Source organism: Lithobates pipiens, unplaced genomic scaffold (genome assembly GCF_037356315.1).
Source record: "Lithobates pipiens isolate NorthernLeopardFrog02 unplaced genomic scaffold, aLitPip1_a1.2 Scaffold_1, whole genome shotgun sequence".
In the NCBI taxonomy this organism is placed as follows: domain Eukaryota; kingdom Metazoa; phylum Chordata; class Amphibia; order Anura; family Ranidae; genus Lithobates; species Lithobates pipiens.
In genome coordinates this window covers 6,430,262-6,453,472 of record NW_027507685.1, presented here as the reverse complement: position 1 = coordinate 6,453,472, position 23,211 = coordinate 6,430,262, and the positions used below count along the sequence as shown (strand labels likewise).

The window sequence follows — 23,211 nt, the reverse complement described above, 5'->3', positions numbered from 1 at the left end:
GAAACTGGAGTTCCCAGAGGAAACCCACGCAGGCACAGGGAGAACATGCAAACTCCAGGCAGATAGTATCGTAGTTGATATTCAGACAGTGCTGGTAGGCTAGACATGTGCAGAGTAAAATATTTCGTTTCGGAATTTCGTTTTCGTCCGAAAAATTAATTAATTTAGTTACTCCCGAAATTCGTTTTTATTTATTTCGTTTTTCATTCAAAAATTGCATTCATCCGAAAATCCACATGAATTACGGTCAAATCTGTCTTTGAAGGCTTTGGTGATTGTCGAATGTATAAAGAAGATTCAACGGAGCTAGTATATAGCATACTTCGTGTGAACTTTAGAACCCTATTAAAGTCTATGGGACTCCAACGTTCAAAATCTAAAGTGCTAATTTTAAAGAGTTACTGTCCTAAAAAGTGTTTGGGGACCCGGGTCCTGCCCCAGGGGACATGGATCAATGCAAAAAAAAGTTTTAAAAACGGCCGTTTTTTCAGGAGCAGTGATTTTAATAATGATTAAAGTGAAACAATAAAAGTGTAATATTCCTTTAAATTTCGTAGGGGGGGGGGGTTGTCTATAGTATGCCTGTGAAGGGGCGCATGTGTCTGGTGCTTAGAACTGTCCCTGCACAAAGTGTCATTTATGCAGGAAAAAAAGTCCTTTAAAATCACTCGCAGCTATTATGAATTGTCGGCTCCGTAATACAGAGAACACTCATTGAAAGTCATTGATAAAAAAATAAATTAAAAAAATGAACCGTACCAGGCCACATGCCCTCACAACATTGGGAGGATGCTATTGAGGTCTGTGACCCCTCAAAGCACCTTGTCCCCATGTTGATGAGGACAAGGGCCTCATCCCCACAACCCTGGCCGGTGGTTGTGGGGGTCTGCGGGTGGGGGGCTTATCAGAATCTGGAAGCCCCCTTTAACAAGGGGACCCCCAGATCCCGGCCCCCCCCCCCCGTTTGAAATGGTAAGGGGGTACAAAAGTACCACTACCATTTCACAAAGAAAGTGTAAAAAAATAGTTAAATAAGACAAACACACTTTTGAAAAATTCCTTTATTAAAAAAAAAAAAAAATTAAAAAAAAAAAAAAGATTCCAGCGGTGGTAATCCACTCTTGCTATCCAGCGACGGACGATCATCTCTCCAGCGATGGCTGATCTGAATCAGCGCAGCGAATCCATCCTTCTTCTGTCTCCACGGAGGAGACACTGCAGGGATTCCGGCGGCCTGACATTTCTTATATACGGAGGGCGGGGCCACCCGTCACCTGACCCCGCCCCCTCTGACGTAAGGGGAAACCCGGGGTTCCCCGTGACGTATGGGTGACCCCGCCCCCTCTGATGCAACGGAAACCTGCCTGTGTTACATCAGAGGGGTGCGGGGTCACCCATACGTCACAGGGAACCCCGGGTTTCCCCTTACGTCAGAGGGGGCGGGGTCAGGTGACAGGTGGCCCCGCCCTCCGTATATAAGAAACGTCAGCCGCCGGAATCCCTGCAGTGTCTCCTCCTTGGAGACAGAAGAAGGATGGATTCGCTGCGCTGATTCAGATCAGCCATCGCTGGAGAGATGATCGTCCGTCGCTGGATAGCAAGAGTGGATTACCAACGCTGGAATCTTTTTTTTTTTTACATTTTTTTTTTTTTTTAATAAAGGAATTTTTCAAAAGTGTGTGTTTGTCTTATTTAACTATTTTTTACGCTTTCTTTGTGAAATGGTAGGGGTACTTTTGTACCCCCTTACCACTTCAAACAGGGGGGGGGCCGGGATCTGGGGGTCCCCTTGTTAAAGGGGACTTCCAGATTCTGATAAGCCCCCCGCCCGCAGACCCCCACCACCACCGCTCAGGGTTGTGGGGATGAGGCCCTTGTCCTCATCAACATGGGGACAAGGTGCTTTGAGGGGTCACAGACCCCCAAAGCATCCTCCCAATGTTGAGGGCATGTGGCCTGGTACGGTTCAGGAGGGAGGGGGGCCGCTCTCTCGTCCCCCCCTCTTTTCCTGCGGCCTGCCAGGTTGCGTGCTCGGATAAAGGGTCTGGTATGGATTTTTAGGGGGACCCCCACGTCAATTTTTTTAATTTGACGTGGGGTTCCCCTTAATATCCATACCAGACCTGAAGGGCCTGGTAATTGAATTTGGGGGACCCCCACGCTTTTTTTTAATTTATTTTTTTATCGATGACTTTTAATGAGTGTTCTCTGTATTACGGAGCCGACAATTCATAATAGCTGCGAGTGATTTTAAAGGACTTTTTTCCTGCATAAATGACACTTTGTGCAGGGACAGTTCTAAGCACCAGAAACATTAGCCCCTTCACAGGCATACTATAGACACCCCCCCCCCCCCCCACGAAATTTAAAGGAATATTACACTTTTATTGTTTCACTTTAATCATTATTAAAATCACTGCTCCCGAAAAAACGGCAGTTTTTAAAACTTTTTTTTGCATTGATACATGTCCCCTGGGGCAGGACCCGGGTCCCCAAACACTTTTTAGGGCAGTAACTTGCATAATCTTTTCTCTCTGTCAAATCTTTTTTCTCTGTCGAATATTTTCTATATATAATCTTGGACTAATAGAGTTAAGGTTAGGCACATTCGACCACAGGTTCTATAGACACAGATTGTTATTGTCAGAGTCACATCGAATCTCCTATTCTATATCGAACTGTTGTAACAATGAAAACGAAAATAAAGCATTTATTTATGTTGGATCTTTCGTTTTTTGGATTCTGTGCTTTCGTTATCGTTTGTCAAAACGAAAACGAAAATAGCTGAAATTCGGACGAAAATGCATTCGGACGAAAACGAATGCACATGTCTATGGTAGGCAGAAGTGTTAACTGAAGGAGATTCAATCACAGATCCAAGGGTCAGCATCGGTAAAATTACAGATGTTCCAACTTGAATCAGACAAGTTTGAGCATACAACTAATGGATCAAGCTAAAAAAAAAATGTACATGCCATTAATCTTTTTCTTTAGCCTGGAAGAACATGAAGGCTGCCATTTCTACTTCTTCTGTTGCAAATGCTAGTTTCCTGGCTGTCAGGTATGCTTTTGCTTCAATACTGTAACAAGCATGCATATAATCCTACTGTACCACCAAATGGACACCTTTTAGCACAAAACATATAGGTAAAGAACACACCCCAGTCAGGATTGGTATGAAAAAAAAAAAAATGGTTAAACCAACAAGTGCTTTTGAACAATGCTACTTCCCCTTTATACTTCAAATAGTAAAATGCAACAAATATGGAGGTTGGATGCAGGCTTTGGTGTAGTACAACACCTTTGATTGTTAAATAATTGAAAATGTATTATCAAATACCGTCATTTTCCTTTCCTGATGGACTCCATGGCAGCCTACATGTGGGTTAACCCTGCCTCCACTCCAATGCTATAGAACCCCATACCCATAAATTTGAACTCACCACTATAAACTGCGTTCCGTAACTAGCCAACTCTCTAACCAAATGGGTGGGAACTCCGTCTTCCATGGAGTCCATCAGGAAAGGAAAATTACGGTAAGTATTTGATAATAAATGTTATGTTTTCCTGACAGACTCCATGGCAGCCTATGTGTGGGAATAACTAGCCAGACCACATGGGGTGGGTATGCTGAACAAAAAAGATTTAATTTGCCCCGTCAACTGACAGGATTCTTAAACCAAAATTCACAGAAGATAGAGAAGCAGGCTCCATATACAGTAATGCAACATATCCTTGTGGAGGACCAAGTAGGGAAACTTGCATGACAAGGCCGCCAACTCAGAAACCCACCTTGCAGATGTAATAGCCACTAAAAAGACTACTTTCTGAGAGAATGAAAATAAGGGAATCTCCCTAATGTTTTCAAACGGCGGTTTCTAAAGCACCGAGAGCACTAGATTCAAGTCCCTACGGAGGCAGCGGTGGTCGAACCGGAGGGGCCACATGTCGAACCCCCTGAACAAATGTACTCACCAATGAATGGAGTCGCCAAAGGCACTGAAAAAAGACAAAGCTGATATCTGCCCCTTAATGGTGCTTAATGCAAGTTTCTGATCCATTCCTCACTGCAAAAAACAGCAGGATCCTGGAAACTGAATATGTACATGGACGCCACCCCATCTCCTCACACATGGAGATGTAGGCCTTCCAGGTACGATGAAAAATCTTCTGAGAAGAGGACTTCGGTGCCCACAGCATAGTGGAGATTGCCGAATCAGACAGTCCTCGGCCCCTTAGCACCTGGCTTTCAACAGCTATGCCGTTAAAAACAGCGACGGTAAAGCAAGATAAAGTATTGGACCTTGTGACAGAAGGTCTTCCCGCATCGGCAGGCGCCAAGGAACATCCACCACCATTCTGACTATGTTGGCATACCAAGGACGTCGAGGCGCAATCAGAATCACCGGAATCCCCTCTGCCTCCACTCTGCGTAGCAGACGGGGTAGGAGCATGAGCGGGGGAAGGCATAAATCAGCCAATAATGCCCCCATGGAGCCACCAATGCATCTGACGCATCCGCCCAGGGGTCTCTGGACCTGGCCACAAACCTCTGTACCTTCAAATTGAGTCGAGAGGCCAAGAGATCCACATCTAGTGTGCCCCACCTTAGGCACATGAGCCGAAATACATCTGGATTCAGTGACCATTCCCACTGGTCTGGCAGCTGACGACTTAGGCAGTCCGCCTGCCAGTTTTCTACACCTGGAATGTATATGGCCAACAGAGCTGGAACACGTCACTCTGCCCACTGCAGGATGTGAGTGACCTCCAGTGCTGCAGCCGAGCTCCTTGTTCCTCCTTGATGGTTGACATACGGCATCGCCGTGGCTTTGTCTGACTGGATCCTGACCTGACGCCCCTGCAACCTCTGTGACCATGTGGAGAGGCACCGCCTGATCGCCCGAAGCTCCAGCACCTTGATCGGCAGGCAGGATTCTTCTTGCGTCCGGCTGGCATCCGTTGTGATCACCGTCCAATGAAGAGGAAGGAACGACTTGCCGGACCGAAGGGCCGGAGACCTTAGCCACCAGAGAAGGGAATCCCTGACTAGCTGGCTCACCCGAATTTGACAATCCAGGGATGTAGGTGATTTGTCTCATTTGGACAGGATCTCTTTCTGCAAGACTCAAGTGTGGAATTGAGCATACGGTACCACCTCGAAATTGGCTACCATGAGACCCAGAACTCGCATGCAAAAACGCAGCGACGACCACGTGCGGGACACCAACAACTTCACTGCAGCTTGAAGAGTCTGCAGCTTGTCTGAAGGGAGAAAGACTCCCGCCTCTGAGGAGTCCAGAATCAAGCCCAGGTACTCCAGGTATTGAGTCAGCACCCACACCGACTTCTGGAGGTTCAACACCCAACCAAACTCCCGGAGAGTCTGTATGTTGATCGCCACATCCTCCCTTAATTCTGAGGCGGAAGCTGCCCTCTGAAGGAGATCGTCCAGGTAACCCACGATTGCGATCCCTCTTTGCCTTAGCAATGTCAGAATTGTGGCTAGCACCTTGGTGAAGACCCATGGCATCGTCGCTAGGCCAAAAGGGAGAGCTACAAATTGATAGTGCTCATCCCCAACTCCAAATTGTAGAAACCTCTGATGCCTGGCGCATATGGGGACAAGCAAATATGCCGCTGATGGAATGCAGCGACCATGGAGTGAACTGATTCCATCCTGAACCTTTGTACTTCCACAAAGCCATTGAGGGCCTTGAGATCCAGGACCAGACGGACCCCTTCCTTCTTTGGGACTGCAATCCCTGAAACCCTTCCGGCATCAGCACAGGTACTATCACCCCGCACAGCAACAGGTCCTGTACTGCCCCGAACAGGGCCTACCGATGAGCCAGAAGAAGGTGAAGGTTGGAGGACAAGAAAGAAACTATCTTGTATCCTGATGAAACCAGTTCGCAGACCCACTGGTCGGAGAGGAGGGAGATCCATGGGGGTGCAAACTCCCGAATACGACCCCCCACCTGAGTCAGGCGGGGGCAAACCTTCATGCGGTAACAGATTTGCTCGCAGGCTTGTTTGGCTTGCGAAACCAGGAAAGCTTTTGTCCCTCAGCAGGCACCTTGTCGGACTGGGAACACTTAACTGCCGACCTGGGCGGGCGAAAAATCCGGTTCCGAGTGGAAAAGCAGGGCCCATGCCTATGGTGTGGCTCCTTACCCTTTCTGGACTGTGGGAGCAAAGTACTTCCCCCCCGGTAACATTCTTAATAATGTCATCCAGCCAGCACTTTCTTAGAGGCCTGATCCGCAGACCAGCATTTAAGCCAAATCAGGCGACGTAGCACAACAGCTGATACTGAGGCTCTAGAAAGCAAAGGGGCCATATCTAAGGCCCAATCACAGACATACTTAAGGCCATGCACCAACTGGTCTGCCAGTTCCATGCAGACCGGGGAAACCATTTGCTTCTCCAACTCGCGGTGCAACAACTTAGCCCATTCAGTAAGTGTCTCACGGGGAGGGGTCAACACCCGGAGGAGATGTCCATGTTTTCAGGAAACTCTCCTCAAAGGGGTAACGCACCGCCATTTGTCTCGGGACTCAAAAAGGCCCTTTGCAGACTTCCCCACTCCTTGTAAATAAACTTATCAAAATAAGTTGAATACGTAAAAACACCTTAGCAGTGCGGGCCGGCTTGTGGGACCCAAAAGGGACCGACACCTCTGCAGATGCCCCATTATATCCTCTATCTTTAGGGTAACCCACACTGCTGTGATAAGTGCTCCTACTAGTGCTTTTTCCTGAGCTGACCCGGACACGGAGTCATCCTCACTGTCCAAACGGTCCTGGTCCGCATCCTGTGAAATGTCCGAACAGGAGCCACCTGTCATAGTGGGGCCCGAGTCTGAATCGCAGCTTTCCCCAGAAGACGGTGGGGGGAGGGGGTGTTTTTACACCCCTTGCGCCCACACGCTGCTTCCAGCCTGGCAACAAAGGAAACTCCAGGATCGCTGACAGAGCGTCCATAGGCACCACAGGTACAGGGGAACTGGTTGCAATAACAGGGATGTCTGGGGAAGAAGCGCCAGCTTCTGATGCCATGCTGACCCACTCTCGCCTGCCACCACTAGGGACCCAAGATAAGCCACAAAAAAGCCCACCTTCCTAGCTGCCACAGACTGAGGGGCCCCTCGCAGGACTCACCACCCTGACCCAGGTACTGCGGTGTGCTGCCGCCATCCGCTCTCCCCTGTGCCAGCCACGAGGTGTTCTGTGTCAATTCTGTGCTGTTCCAGACTGAACCAGCCACCCAGTGCTAGAGTAAAACAAAACTGAGGCTACTGGAAAATGGCCGCCTCATCAAAAAAAGTCTGGGAGCCCCGGGAAGATGGCCGCTGGACTTCAGGAAAATGGCAGCTGTTAAGAAACTGGCTTTGGCTACAAGAAAATGGCCGCAGTATGCGCGGGCAGTCAGTCCCCACATGGCAACACACAGATACTCAAAAAATGGCCTAAAAACTGAGAAAACAAGCGGACTACCAACCGACCAGCGCAGACCCCTGCCAGGACCCAGAAATCCCCCAGAGGACCCCCGGCCAGGTACGTGCTCCGCACCCCCTATGCCCAGTCACACAGCGGCCCCTTAGCATGGGGAGGAGGGAAAGGGACAGGGAGAAAAGAGAGAGGAAGAGACCCCTTAGTCCACCTCCCAGGGAATGCCCAGCTGCTAAATCCTGCTGAGACAGGTGGAACCATACTTATCCCTCCTGCAGGGACTGCTGGACACATTCCACGGACAGACCCATCACCCGAGCAGTATGGAGTGGCTGTCGGCCATGGCACACCGTGACACAGACAGCAGTAGCCCAGTCATATGTATGCCCTGGAGCATATAGCTCGCCGGCTGCCCCTGGACCAGCAGGACATGTCGTGGCCCACCCAGCATGTAGCTAAGGTCTGCACATGCTTGATGGCCAGGCTGGGGAGACTACCAGGATCTATATTATCCAGCCGGTCACCCAGCCCAGCTGTTGATTGTAGATCACAGGAATCAAAAAACAGAAAAAAGAAAAAATTTCAAGGACCAATGGCCCCCACTGGGAGCCAGGTCCTTCTCCTATACTAGGCAGAAAAAAACTAAGCTGCTGGAGTGAGGGGTTATAGCCAGTAGGACCGCCCCCTGGGCAGTACTGTGCAGCTTTGCTGTTATACATGTTGTGCCTTGCCCTCTCCTGAAGGTGGAGATATAACATAAGGTCAAGATTAAAAGGTGCTGTATCCGTCAATGAACGAATAAGATTGTTTTCCCACGCGAGCAGGCTTCTGATCCGACTGGATCACATGTGGGAGGAGGGTGGGGTGGAGGAGAGCCAATGGAAGGAGAACCACCGGTGGCGGTGGGAGTGGCGCGGCATACCGCTGACTGTTTCGTGCTCCCTCTGCCTCCTAGAGAGAGAAGAAAAACTTCTGTCCAGGCGGGGGATGTTTAAAAAGAAAACCTCTCTTCCAACATTTTACCTGAGGCATGGGATTGGAGGAAGCCTGCAGCTTCTACTGACACAGAGCGAGACTGACAAGCATGGAACAGATACGTGCTCTTGACAGCCCCCAGTGGCGACTTTAGGCATGACAACATTTACTCCAAGGAGAAAACCCATAAGAATTAGAAATACTGTACAGATATAATTATACACTTATTTAATCTATTCCTCTACAGAGGTTCTTTGGAAAAACTTTTTATATATGGTTATTCTGGGATTACAGGGCCATAGATGTGTCACTCCCAATCAACTGTGGTGCGCTGTGGTCGTTGAGATTTTTGCCTCAGCTCCGGTGGAGATTTGTTTTTCACAGCGCCTCTACTTGTCAGTTTCTTTCCTAAGAAATAATCTTATTGTAAGTAAGAGTGTTTGGGGGAGCTGAGTCTCTCTCCCTCTCTCTGTTCCTTTGCCCTTTGTGCTGATTTTGTCTGATCTTCATGCATTCACTTATCTCTTTGTAGATAATTTTAACCTTGGAACTGCTCCTGATGAGTGGATGAACTCCACGAAACGCGTAGAGCGCTTTTATGCTACCATTTGCAAGCATGTGTCTGAAATTCTCCCTGACTTTATTTATAATGTCTCATGCTTCAATCTATTGAAGATTATTTCTGTCTTTTTTAATCATGCATTTTTTTGAGATGTTGATTATCATTGTAAATCTTGTTATAATATGTACTTGTGTATACACATATATGAAATATAATCAATTCATATTATTGTTACCCATGTTATTATCGTTTACCCTCAAATCTTATACCTAGCCAATGAATTTCAGATATGTCCTTACATACCTACCTTGCAGCTATGCTTCATTCAAAGTCCCACCCTATTTTTCCTACAATTATGGTTGATTATGAAAATATTCAGGAGCTTTCCGCAACTGAACATATTATATATATATATATATATATATATATATATATATATATATATACACACACATATACACATACACACACACACCCCATTACCCTACCATGTCTATTACTCACAAATGTAGTGCACTTGTAACATCCAGTGCATCAGATGATTCGCATACAGCAACAATGGTACAAGTCAAGGATGACCGTCCCTGGATGAATGTTGAAACTGTCCGAAAGACATATGAACGGGTTTTCTGCAATTTTCAGTGCAATGCATAGGAAATAGCAAAGACAGCGACTGCTCTCAATGGTCGAGTTGCAGCTTTAATCTTGTTTCTTTCCCTTTTTTGCACTAAAAAATGTATCATTACGACATGCTAATTTGAAGACTCTTTATTAATCTAAAGTGTGTTTGTGGTACCTGTGCCCCCACACACATATGCATTTCATAGGTGCTTAGCCTAATAAGCTACTACACAAGATTATGGCACTTTGCAATGTTGTATGAAATGCCATACGATGGCTACATTTAAAGTGGTTGTAAACCTTTATAGTACATATATCCAGTAAAGTATTTAGCTTCAGATGATACACAGAGGTAAAACAAAGCCTCCTATATAAGTTGAACTTGTTTATCTGCAGCACCCTCTTCTTTACAGTCTTCCAAATTACACATTTTACACAGCATCTCTCAGCAGCAGAAAGCAGGGGGTGGGAGTCTGACATCACACACACTGCAGAACTGGAACACAGAGCACTGTAAAATGTTCTAGCTGATGGGGGGGGGGGGGGGGGCTGTCTCCTGAGAGGCTGTGGTGTTGGCTTAATCTATTAGGAGCGAGTCATGCAGATAGCAGATAGAGAAGACCATACCTGGTGCTTTGGCTTCAGGCTAGCACACACTAGAGTGGGATGTGCTTTGTTCATCATGTCTGAGGTTCACTATAACACTACCACTTCAAGGTTTAGGTTTGAAAAAGACCAGCTCCAACAAAAGTTAACATTTCTGCTTCTGGTATCATCCTTGGATTTTTATTGCCTACAGGCTTCTTATGACTCCCCGGAAATGTCAGTGGGGACATTTTTCTGAAAAAAATGTGTCTCTGACACTCCTATAAAGCTATGCTATGCCATTCTCTCCTAGCTGCACTCCCCAACTACACTATGATAAACTATAGGAACATTACATAATACATTTGCCTTGTAATAGTCTCAGAAGTCATATGGAGCATGGAATTGTGATGATGGCGTACAACTGCCATTTCTTTTGAGAGATATAAAAATAAAGCATGTGGTTGGATTTTCAAGCAATCACATAGAAAATGAAAAGCAATCCATTACCCTACCTGTTCCAGGTGATGGACCCAAAACTGTTTTTAAAGTAGAGAAAGCCAGGCAATTAGCATCTTCACTAATTAAGCAATGATGGGCCTGATATTTCATTCATGATAGGTTTCTTTGAATTAACACTTTTGGGAGAATGTTACCTTTAATTGAAAATGCTTTTTTTTTTTGTTGTCACAATGCCCCTTACTAGTGCAGCAGTACCTACCTACTTTGTGTAGGCTGTATAGATAGTAACGGTCTATATAATTACAGAATTTATTCTGAGTGTAGGTGTTTTACAATACATTTCAGAAACAACTTGACTTAAAAAATACTTTTCTAATAAATAGTGTATTATGCAGCTTTCATTTTAAAGGCTTTGTTTACTGTAAGTTTTGCTTGTGTGAAGAAAACATGCTAAGTCAAAGAAAATGAGGGCTATTAACCCTGAATGTTTTAACAAGTCAGCGAGAAAATAATCAGCCAGTCATTTTGAGACATTGTAGTGTCAGAATATTACAGAGTGTTTCAATAAATACAGCGCTGAGTAATTATGTTAATGCCTTTGTTCTTCACAATAAGGTTCGCTGAAAGCTACGGTATGAGCATAACCTTCAATTTATCTTATGATTGATTCAAAATAAAAAGAACAAAATGACAAGTGAATTATGTTGGTTTGGTCTTTTGTAAATTGTGCAATATAATGGTATCAGTGTGAGCTATCGCCTACAGATTACACTTAAACTGTATCCCAGAAGAGGCAAAAACGCAAACCCTGAGGAAGAAAATGAACGACAAAAATGGGAGAGATAAACCCTGGCTCCAGAGCAAACATGATAAAACGCAATGAAAAAGAAGAGCTTCGGGTGTCTCTCCAAGAATGAAATGAAAAAAAATCAATCAACTATAAATATCCAAACTAACGTAATATGTTAAAAATATATAACTTTATTAGCCAACTGACCCCTGGACAAATATACAACACACACACACACACACATATATATATATATATATATATATATATATACTGTATTTATCGGCGTATAATACGCACTTTTTTCCCCTTAAAATCAGGGGAAAATCATGGGTGTGTGTTATACGCCGATCCCCCCGCCGATCTGCGCTGTCTGTGGAGCGCCGCAGACATTTACCGAGCCGAGTGTACTGTGTACTTGGCTCCATTCTCAGTCACGCCCAGTCCCGCCTCCTAGCCTTTACGTCCCGACGGGGGAGTTACTGCGAGCAGAGCCGAAGATTTCGGCGGTGGTGGCGGGAGGAGCCGAAGATCTCGGCGGTAAATTTAAAACTAAACCATGCTGCAATTTTGGGGAAGGCTGCAGGGAGACAGTGGAAGGCTGCAGGGGGATGGTGGAAGGCTGCAGGAGGACAGTGGAAGGCTGCAGGGGGATGGTGGAAGGCTGCAGGGGGACAGTGGAAGGCTGCAGGGGGATGGTGGAAGGCTGCAGGGGGATGGTGGAAGGCTGCAGGGGGACGGTGGAAGGCTGCAGGGGGACGGTGGAAGGCTGCAGGGGGACGGTGGAAGGCTGCAGGGGGACGGTGGAAGGCTGCAGGGGGACGGTGGAAGGCTGCAGGAGGACAGTGGAAGGCTGCAGGGGGATGGTGGAAGGCTGCAGGGGGACAGTGGAAGGCTGCAGGGGGACAGTGGAAGGCTGCATTGATTGGCATTTAAAATGTAAGGTTTTTTTCCTTAAACTTGCCTCCTAAAAGTTTTTTTCCTTAAACTTCCCTCCTAAACTTGGGGTGCGTGTTATACACCGATAAATACGGTATATTATATATATATATATATATATATATATAAGCATTTAGAACAAATCCAAAACACATTAGCCACGTATCACTATGGCCACAATAAATAAAGCAATACTTCAGATTACCTATACAACACGAATAATAAAAAACAAAACAAAACACATGAACAGATGAAATTAGACTCTTGTGCCACGTACACACGATCTGAATTTTGGCCAGCAAAAGACCAATGAGAGCTTTTCATCGGAAAATGCGACCGTGTGTATGCTCCATCGGAATTTAGCTGGCCAAATTCCCGCCAGCAAAAATTTGATAGCATGTTCTCAATTTTCCCAAAGGGAAAACTTTCTATCGGAAATTCTGATTGTGTGTATGCAATTCCGATGCGCAAAAACTCACGCATGCTAAGATTCAAGTACGAGATGGAAGCTATTGGCTACTAGGTGTTGAACTTCCTTTTTCTAGTCCCGACGTACGTGTTGTATGTCACTGCGTTCTTGGCGGTCGGAATTTGGTGTGACCGTGTGTAGGCAAAGACAGTTTGAGCGGAATTCCAATGGGAAAACTATCAGAGCTTTTTCCAGCAAGAATTCTGATCGTGTGTATGCGGCATCTCTGTATATGTTGTTTCATGTATTGCAAATATGACAATAGCTGTAAATAAAATCCCATGTAGCAGCTCAAGGGTATCTTCATAGATGTCATATGTTACGTCATGCCACATACATCAAGTGAACTGTAAGATCCATTCATGTAAATGTATACATCAGGCGACACCAGTATAGCTTGAAATGCTAAACACTCAAAGAGTATTTAGTCCCAGAGTACAGTCCAATACTTCAGGACATTTATAGGCTGAGGTCCAGTGTGAAGTGCGCCAATATAAGTTGGACCACTAAGCGTTCAAGGTGTAGTTGTTCACAAAGGATTTAAAAAGATCTTTAGATCATTTATCATATAATGAATGCCTGTACTCTCCTAAGTGTTCTTCTGATATTACAGAATTACTGAGGCAATATTCACTAAAGGGGTAGCGAATTCAATGCAAATTGGGCAAAATAATTGAATATTAGGTTATTTCCTGTGCTGGTCAAAAGTTTATCAATGGGTTCAAATGGAAAATTCAGCATTTGGTCAATAGATAACCCTACGTTTTATTAGAATTCCTATCATACTTAGGGCCATATAATGGCCAAATATGATATTTTGTGTTTTAAGTCAATGAAAAACATTTCACCAGCACAGAAATGAGCCCAATAGCATTTTTTTTATTTTTTTGCTTCCTTTGCACAGAACACATGTACAGCCACTTTCACTGAGTAACCTGATAGGCCGCGTACACACGGGCGGACTGTTCGCCCAACTTTGTCCGTCCAACAGTTTCGGCAAACAGTCCGCTCAAAATTAGCATGGACGGACATGGCCACACACGACGAACGAACAGTTTGCTGAAACCGTGCGCGATGACGTGAACGGCACGTACGACGGGACGCAAAATACGACGTCCTATACACTGCATTATAGCTTTCGGCGTGAAAATCCTTTCTGAGCATGCGCGCAACTTTGTTTGACGAACAAGCCTACACACGAGCGGGCTGTTCGCTGAAACAAGGTTTCAGCGGACAGTTTTTCGGAAATTCCGAAAAACCTTGTCCGTCCAACTGTCCGCTGAAACTGTCCGCTGAAAGCCCACACACGAGCGGACTGTCCGCCCAAACACTGTTCAGCGGACAAAGTTGGGCGAAAAGTCCGCCCGTGTGTACGCGGCCTTACACAAATTTGTTACAACTATGCTTCTATTAGCAAAGTGCATTTTGGTTGTCACTTTGCACTTTAAAGAGGAAGTAAACCCTGATGAGTTTACTTCCTCTTTCATTCCCTGCAAAGGTAAAGCATAATGGACTACTATGCATCGCATCCATTATGTGTCACTTACCTGACACAGGAGCCAGCGAAGTCACTGCTGTCCCCTGTAGTCCGGCGCATCCATCTTCTCGGTGGGTCTCGCTGCTCCGCCGCTGTCATTTGGCGAAGCCGCGATGACGTCACTCCCGCACTTGCGCCACGGGGGCCGCCACTCGCGGCATATCGCCGTTGACCGCGGCGCACTCAGTGCATGCGCCGTAGACAGAATATCTCCTAAACCGGGTAGGCTTGAGGAGATATTTCTTGGACCTACAGGTAAGCCTTAATCTAGGCTTACCTGTAGGTCAAAGTGTGTTGTTAGGGTTTACAACCGCTTTAATACTGGTTTTCATATGCGTTAGTTTTTTTTCCCGTTTTAGCATTACACTTTTTTGGATATATATTTTGATATGACAAACAGAATTTTAGTTGGTAAAATGTCACAGCATTCTGCATCCAGCACTATTCTGTAGCTGCACCATCTTCAGGACATGTGCAAGCCCAAAAAAATTCAACAGGTGTTTTAGATCTGCATGCCGAATGGTTGGTAGCTATGGCATCTGGACACCCAAACAAAAAGAAGAATTTTAGCAGAATTGAAATCGGTGATGATTCATCAAGCTCTTGCTACATAAACGTCAGTAATTTTCTTCTATATCCCAATTTTCAAATAGAGAAAAACACAAAACTGTACTGAAAAAAATAAATAAAAAAATAATCGAAGAAAAGCAAAGGACACAGATTAGGTTATGTCCTAACACTATTGCACAGTCTCTGCCAGATGGCACTGCGACCATCTGAGGGTTTTGGCAGGGTTTGGTGAATTTCTCCAATGCAAGTTATCAGATCCTGTGAGGATAATAAAAGAGCAGCATTAGTATATCTAAGGACATGACATTAAACTAGAATAGATGAATTGCACAGCAGCAATATGTAAGAAAAAAACACAGCTACATACACAGACATTTACATTAACTATAAATGCATTCTTATGTACAGTACTCTAATATATCTCACATCCTTTTTTAACCTTTAAGCAGTTCTCTTCAATGACATATTATACTAATGCTTGACACACACTGATAATTCAATAAGTATCACTCTCTATATTAGATTTACTCTTGTTTGGCTGATGACCTCACTCCTCAGTAGAAAGAAAAGCATTCAAAATAGAAGTCATTCAAGCTCAAGTGTATTAAGCATATGTCCATTATTAAATCTATACACACATTTACACAAATATAATCTTACTTTTTTGTAAGGATATTCCTCCAATTTCATGTTTATCAAATCAGCTTCCAGTTTAGTGCTTCTCATCCTGACAAACTGACTTTGGGCCAGCTCTGCCTGTTTATGGATGCAATCTGGACAGGAGGCTGGGTCATGCATCTTAGCCCGTATGACCTAAATAAATAAAAAATAAAAATTGAATGCCCTAATGAGCCAGCTCGCCTAAGAAAATTATTATTCTCCCAGTTTGACTCCAATTTAGGAATGCTGAATCAATTGGATAAAATCAGTAAAGGGCATTGTTTTAAAAATGACTGGAAAACCTCAAAGACTTGTGTCAACCCTCATCCCAGCTCCAAAATGCGTGCCTTTTGGATCCCAAATAAGAACTCCTACTGCTTACAGAGTTATCCAGGATCAGGAGCTCTCAGGGAACTCTGGAAAGTAAAATTATGTATGTACCAGTTTTAACACGTTAAAAAAAAAAAAAAAAAATAGCAAGATCAAGGTTTGATCTAGGTCAGTGCCAGGGTTAGCGCTGAGGTCAAGGTAAGAGTCAGAGTTCAAGGTCGGGGTAGGATTATTTTTTATTTTTTTTTTTATTATTGTCAGTGTCAGTTGCGGTCAGTGAGTTTTAAGTAGGATAAAAATAAAGCAACGCATGCACCCTACTATGGGTACAAACAACAACTAGCTTTTGTGGTATTGCTGTGATGGTCAGGAGCAGAAGAATTTACTTTGTGCTGTTCTTTCATGGTATATTATGGTAACAGCAAGAAATATACAGCTAATTTAAAAAATGTTAAAAAAATATTTTTTTCTTTTTTTACAAATTTGGGACAGTTCTTCAACAATAATAAAAAAGTCAGCCAAGATCTGTTACCATTTACCACCAAAGTAAAGCCCAATTTGTCCTGACAAAAACAAGGTATAATCCACCAGGATACAAAAAGTAGTTTCAATGCCATGTACAGTTTTCCTAACAGATTTGCAAAATTGTGTTCAGGCATTGACATTTGTTTTATCTTCGGTCACTAAGGAGTTAAAATAACTGAAATGTTTACTTAAGATAAAAACCTGAGCACTCAGAATCTGGTGCAGATGTGCATTGTAGCCAATTAGCTTCTAACTTCAGCTTGTTTAATTAAGCTTTGCCAATAAAACCTGGAAGCTGATTGATTACTATGCAGAGCTGCACCAGATTTTGCACCAGATTTTGCACTCTCCAGTTTTGGTAAATAACCCCCTCCATGGCCATTTTTTTTTTTTTTCATAAACATGGTGTGAAATACTGTAGAATACTTGCACACAGTACAAATGATGGTAGTACTATTTGCAGTATATTACTGATTGCTCATACATTAAAAAAGTGCATTTGTGAATGTACACTTTTACTTTCAGTCACCTGTTCATCACCCTTATATCTTCTGTTAAACATAAGAAGGGCCTTGCCTCACCCACACAACCATTATATACCTGTTTCATAGTTTCATTGACATTCTGCATTTGTAGTCTGTTCATTATCGCACTGGGGATGTAACATGAAGGATCCCTATGTGTTGAACCCCAGTGTTGTTTTCCTGGATGTGGCTTTTTTACTTGGATTAATGTTGGCTGTTGATGCAGATGCCGTATCTTCTTGGAACAATAAGACAGCAATGGAGAACACGCCGACTCTGTATACTTTGGCTGAGAAACTGAAAAGATAACATATGAACTTCATGTAAATAAAATCTATTAACCATACAACTTGAAACAATGTGTCATTTTCACATACAAAATAAAAGATGAGCATTGTGTTAATACTCATATGTGATTAAAGCCTTAAAGCAATATTAAACCCCAAAATATAAAATTATACATCATGCAGTTTATTAATTCTTAAACCACCGCATCTAAGAATTGGTGAGCTCTAATATATAATACATTTTTTTGTGGTATAATACCACTTTAAAGTTCTAAGTTTTGTACAGCATTCAACTTCTATAAATGTTTGGATTATTGCACAAAAACAAAAAAGAGGCTGAATTGTTTATAATAAATTTTTTATATATATATATATATATATATATATATATATATATATATATATATATATATATATATATATATATATATATATATATATATATATATATATATACATACATATATCCTGCAACCCCTGAGACATTCATACTCATGAGTCAACTTGGGATGCATACCTATCTACCGGGATGGTATAGATGCCTTCTTCAACTAATGCTATATGGAAAAAACCTGGTACATGAAGAAGTTTATCAGAAAATTAAAAGGAAATCCAAACTGGCAAGGCCTTTGATGATCCCAGTTCAACTGTGGACTGCAACAAAAAGTAATTATAGATGAAAATCTATAATAAAAAAAATGCCTAATTTAAGAAATATATAGTGATTGCTTTTAAACATATCTTCACTTTTTTTTAACATATTATGGGCTGGGCTAATACAAATGTAAAAATTATTTTCAATGTTTTAAAATATATTTAGTCAGGTTAATATTCAATATAGTTTTTTTCAGATGGAGACCTTAAAAGGTAAACAGCTTCTGCGATGTTCTCTTTTGGAAACCCAAATTTCTCTGTATCCATTGTCATGGCTGTATTAACAGTTTAATAAAAACTGATTTTACATAAATAGTTAAAAAAATAAAAAATAAAATAAAAGAAGACGGAAGACATACGCAGTTTAAAAACATATCAACTAAAAAATAAAAAAAGTGGACCCAACAGCTATCACACTATAGATTACTTTTAAAGTAAGTAAAAGCTGCACACATTCTATAAAGGGCAAGAGAACAGCTTCTACATATTACTGATTTAGAGTATAATTTAAGGTTACTTTCAGACCAGTACACTTACTAACCTGGCTATTTCCTTGCTCTAAATGAGACAACTACCCCAACACTTCCTCCAGTACTTGTCACAAAACCAAAGGCCTTGACCTTTGGCCAGATGATTTCTGATCTTCTCCTTTTACACCCACCAACATCCGATCCTATACATTAAAAGCAGACGGATGAGGAATCCATTCACCATCCATCTGGCAGATTGGATTGGATGACAGTCGGATGTCAACGGACGGGGGTCTGTTGACATCCAATCGCCCATAGAGGAAAGCAGGCTGTGTATGTGTTCGTGTGCGCTCTGCATAATCGGAGTGGACACAGACCTGTCATCTGCCTGCTCAGCGGGGATCAGCAGACAGATTCACCTGCAGAGTCCGCATGTGTGAAAGAGCCCTTCAATTGGCTGAACAAAGCCATGCTTAATCACAGCCAGCCCCACTAAATGTAAACTATTTATTGGACTGCAAGCCTGGGGTTAATTCAATGTTTATCGTGTTCAATATTTGTGTTTTATATGAAATATCGCACGCAGCCTTTGAAATGTCAATTTACTACAGGTAACAAATTTTATATCTTTCTTTTCACACAGAGCTTTTTTTTGGGTGGGATTTGATTACCTCTGGGTTTATTTTTTACTATAAAAACGAAAAAAAGGCAGACAATTTTGAAAAAAATAAACAATATTTTAACTTGTTTGCTATATAACATATCCCATAAAAAATAAATTCTTAATAAATATTGGCCAAAATTTATTCTGCTACATGACTTTGGTAAAAAAAAAAAAAATCCCAATAAGTGTATATTGATTGGTTTGTGTGAAAGTAATAATGCGGCGGGCAATCTGACATGGACGCTGGGGGGGAACGAACTGCCACTGACATCACCAGTGACATTATTACAGTGATCAGTGCTAATAATTTGCACTGTCAATGTACTGACACTTGACAGGAAGGGGTTAACATCTAGGGTGATCACAGGGTTAAATGTGTGCCTACTGTGTGCTGCTTTTACGGGGGAACAAGTTGTTTTCATTTCCTGCTTAGCAGGGGACAAACAACGAGATCCCCTTTCACGGAACACGGCTCTGTATCGTTTATATTCACAGAGTTGTGTTCAGGGAAGCTCAGAGCCGATTACCGGTTGTCAGCAGTCAATCATTGGCCAGGACTCGGTGATCGGCATGTGCTGTGATGAATCAAAACAGAGCTGGGCAGAAGGACACACGCAAAATGCAAAAATCACACACACACAAACACACACACACACACACACGATTAGAGGTCGACCGATATGGGTTTTCTCTGGCCAATGCCGATATTTAGAAATCGCAGCAGCCGATCGCCGATATATGATGCCAATTTTTTTGGGCCGATATGTTAGGCCGATTTTTTTTCCCCCTTCATCTCATAAAAATCTAACAGTCACCTTTCACACTAGGCCATTTTTCAGGCGCTTTTGGGATAAAAATAGCGCCTGTAAAACGGCTCCCCTGCAGTCTGTGTGAAAGCCCCGAGTGCTTTCACATTGAGGCGATGCGCTGGCAGGACGTTAAAAAAAGTCCTGCAAGCAGCATCTTTGGAGCGGTGTATACCACTCCTCCACCACTCCTGCCCATTGAAATGAATGGGCACTGCTGCCGAAGCGCCTTCAATGCGATTTGGCAGTTGCGCTTCACAGCAAAAAAAAACGCCTGCCTACTCCAGTGTGAAAGGAGCCTTAACCACTTTCAGACCAGACCAATTTGCTGGTCAAAGACCAGACCACTTTTTGCGATTCGGCACTGCGTCGCTTTAACTGACAATTGCGCGGTCGTGCGACGTGGCTCCCAAACAAAATTGACGTCCTTTTTTTCCCACAAATAGAGCTTTCTTTTGGTGGTATTTGATCACCCCTGCGGTTTTTATTTTTTGCGCTATAAACAAAAATAGAGCGACAATTTTGAAAAAAACGCATTATTTCTTACTTTTTGTTACAATAAATATCCCCCAAAAATATATAAAAAAAACATTTTTTTCCCTCAGTTTAGGCCGATACGTATTCTTCTACATATTTTTGGTAGAAAAAAAAAAAATCGCAATAAGCGATTATTGATTGGTTTGCGCAAAAGTTATAGCGCTTACAAAATAGGGATAGTTTTATAGCATTTTTATTAATAATTTTTTATTATTATTTTTTTACTAGTAATGGCGGCGATAAGCGATTTTTATTGTGACTGCGACATTGTGGGGGACCCATCGGACATTTTTGACACATTTTTGGGACCATTGTCATTTATACAGTAATCACTGCTATATAAATGCAGTGATTCCTGTGTAAATGACACTGGCAGTGAAGGGGTTAACCAGTGGGTGGCAGTGTAGGGGTTAAGTGTTCCTAGGGGTGTGTTACTAACTTTGGGAGGGGCTGGGCTTTCATTTAGTGAACACTGATCTCTGCTCCAATCACATGGAGCAGAGACCAGCGTCACTAGTTGCCAGGCAGAATGAAGAAATGCTGTTTACAATGGCATTTCTTCATTTGGCCGCTCCGTGAGACGATCGCGGGGATGCCCGCGGCGATCGAGTCCACGGGTCCCGCGACCGGACTCACGGGGGTCCCGACCAGTGGGGGAGCGTGCCGCCGGCGGCGTGCTCCCGATGGCAGGGCGGCAAATTTAAAGGGACGTACATGTACGCCCATTTGCCTGCCCGTGCCATTCTGTCGACGTACATCGTCGTGCGCTGGTCGGCAAGTGGTTAAAGTAATAAGTGATACAGAAAATTTCTTACATTTAAACATTTATTAAACAAAACAAATCTCCAATTAGTTCACTTGTATGTATAATTTAAAAAACTAGATCTTAAATATAAAAAATACACAAAAACAGGTAATCAAAAGTTTTGGACGAAATAAAAATGGGCTAACTTTACAGTTTTCGTTTTTTTATTTTTTAAATCATTAGTGTATTTTTTCCAAAAAAAATTGCATTTGAAAGACCTCTGCGCAAATACCGCGTCACATAAAATATTGCAACAACCATTAATTTATTCCCTAGGGTCTCTGCTAAAAAATATATATAATTTTCGGGAGTTCTAAGTGATTTTCTAGCAGAAAATACAGGATTTTTACTTGTAAGCAACAAGTTTCAGAAAAGATTTCGTCTTTAAATGGTTAAACTGAGAACTCCTCCACACAAGTTCAGTTCATTGATAACTATAAACATTGTATCTCTTTGGTCTTTTCTTGGCAGACTGCCCAGAGAGGAGAACAAGTGGATCCATGGAAGATTTCAGGCAACTTGCATTGACTTCTATTACAGAAGTGATTTGCAAGTCACACTGAAGATATAATCAGCCTTTTTTAACAGCACAATCGGCCGATGCTGATATATCATCGACCTCTACACACGATTATGCACAGCCGGCCCCACACTGTAGCCTTATTGCGGTCAGGAAGTGGTTAACGAATGTACAAAATTAGAATTTAAACATTTAGCAGCTATCGCAGACTGGACCTCCAGCTGCAGTGGGAATGAAACATTTTGTGAAAAAGCAGTGATAGTACTACGGATAATGTGCAGATCCCGCTCAGGGCTACTGGTTGTCAGGAAGCTGGCACCAACCAGCCTCTTAACAATAGGTGACTTATCCCCAACCAGCTCATTTAGCTAACAGACAGATTTCCAGATGACAATTAAATGTAAACAAAGGAAAAGAAAAAAAAATTGTGTGGGCCCTTCAGGTCAATTATGAATTTTAAGGGGGGCCTTGTGCAAAAAAAAAAAAAAAAAAAAAGAAGAAGAACGTGGGATCCCCCAAAATAACATACCAGGCTCTTATCTGAACCTGGCAGGCCAGCAAAGGAGTTGAAAGGAGTATGCTCTCCTTCTTGAACCATACCAGGCCACAAGCCCGCAACATGGGGAGGTACCTACCCAAGTTAATGGGAACAAAGACTACTTCCTCACAAGCCTGGCCTAGTGGTTATAATCCTATTGTACAACATCAATTCCAAAAAAGTGTCATGTAAAATGTACAAAAAAAACACAATGCAGTGATTTCAAAATCTCAGGAGACCCGTATTTTATTCACGATAGAAAACAGAAAGCATATCAAATGATTAAATGGAGAAAACGTACCATTTGAAGATAAAAAAAATAAGGTAATTTTGACACTGATGGCAGCAACATGTCTCAAAAAGTTGGGCCAGGTCCATGTTTACCATGGTATAGCAACCCCTCTTCTTTTAACAATACTCTGTAAATGTCTGGGAACTGAAGAGACCAGTTACTGGAGAAGAATGGTGTCCTATTCTTGCCTGAGATTGGATTTTAACCGCACAACAGTTCTGGGTCTTCTTTGTTGTATTTTTCGTTTCCAAATGCGCTAAATATTTTTAGTTGGTGAAAGGTCTGGGCTGTAGGCAGGCCAGTTATACACCTGGACACTTCTACTACAAAGCCATGCCATTGTCATAGATGCAGTATGCGGTTTAGCATTGTCCTTGAGATAGGCAAGGCCTTCCCGGAAAAAAAGGCGTCATCTGGATTGGAGCTTATGAGGCTCTAAAATCTGGATATATCCCTCAGCACTGATGGTGCCTTTCCAGATGTGCAAACTGCCCAATTCATACGCATTAATACACCCCCATACCATCAGAGATGAACTGAGCATTGGTAACAGGGAGAAGGTCCATCTCTTCTTCAGTCCACAGAACTCAGTGCTTATGGTTACCAAAAATAAATTTCGATTAGTCTGACCACAT

General features: G+C 42.9%; 1 protein-coding gene across 1 annotated transcript in view; it reads right to left on the bottom strand.

Moving 5' to 3' along the window:
- Nucleotides 1-11,620: 11,620 nt before the first annotated feature.
- The window catches only part of CUNH8orf48 (chromosome unknown C8orf48 homolog), a 39,232-nt gene continuing 27,641 nt past the window's right edge, over nt 11,621-23,211 (bottom strand). The window contains exons 4-6 of the mRNA XM_077476112.1: nt 17,080-17,300; nt 15,625-15,777; nt 11,621-15,222 (exon numbers count right to left, since the gene is read on the bottom strand). Coding sequence (XP_077332238.1) covers nt 15,121-15,222; nt 15,625-15,777; nt 17,080-17,300 — 476 coding nt within the window. The 3' untranslated portion in view covers nt 11,621-15,120. The remainder of the gene's footprint in view (nt 15,223-15,624; nt 15,778-17,079; nt 17,301-23,211) is intronic.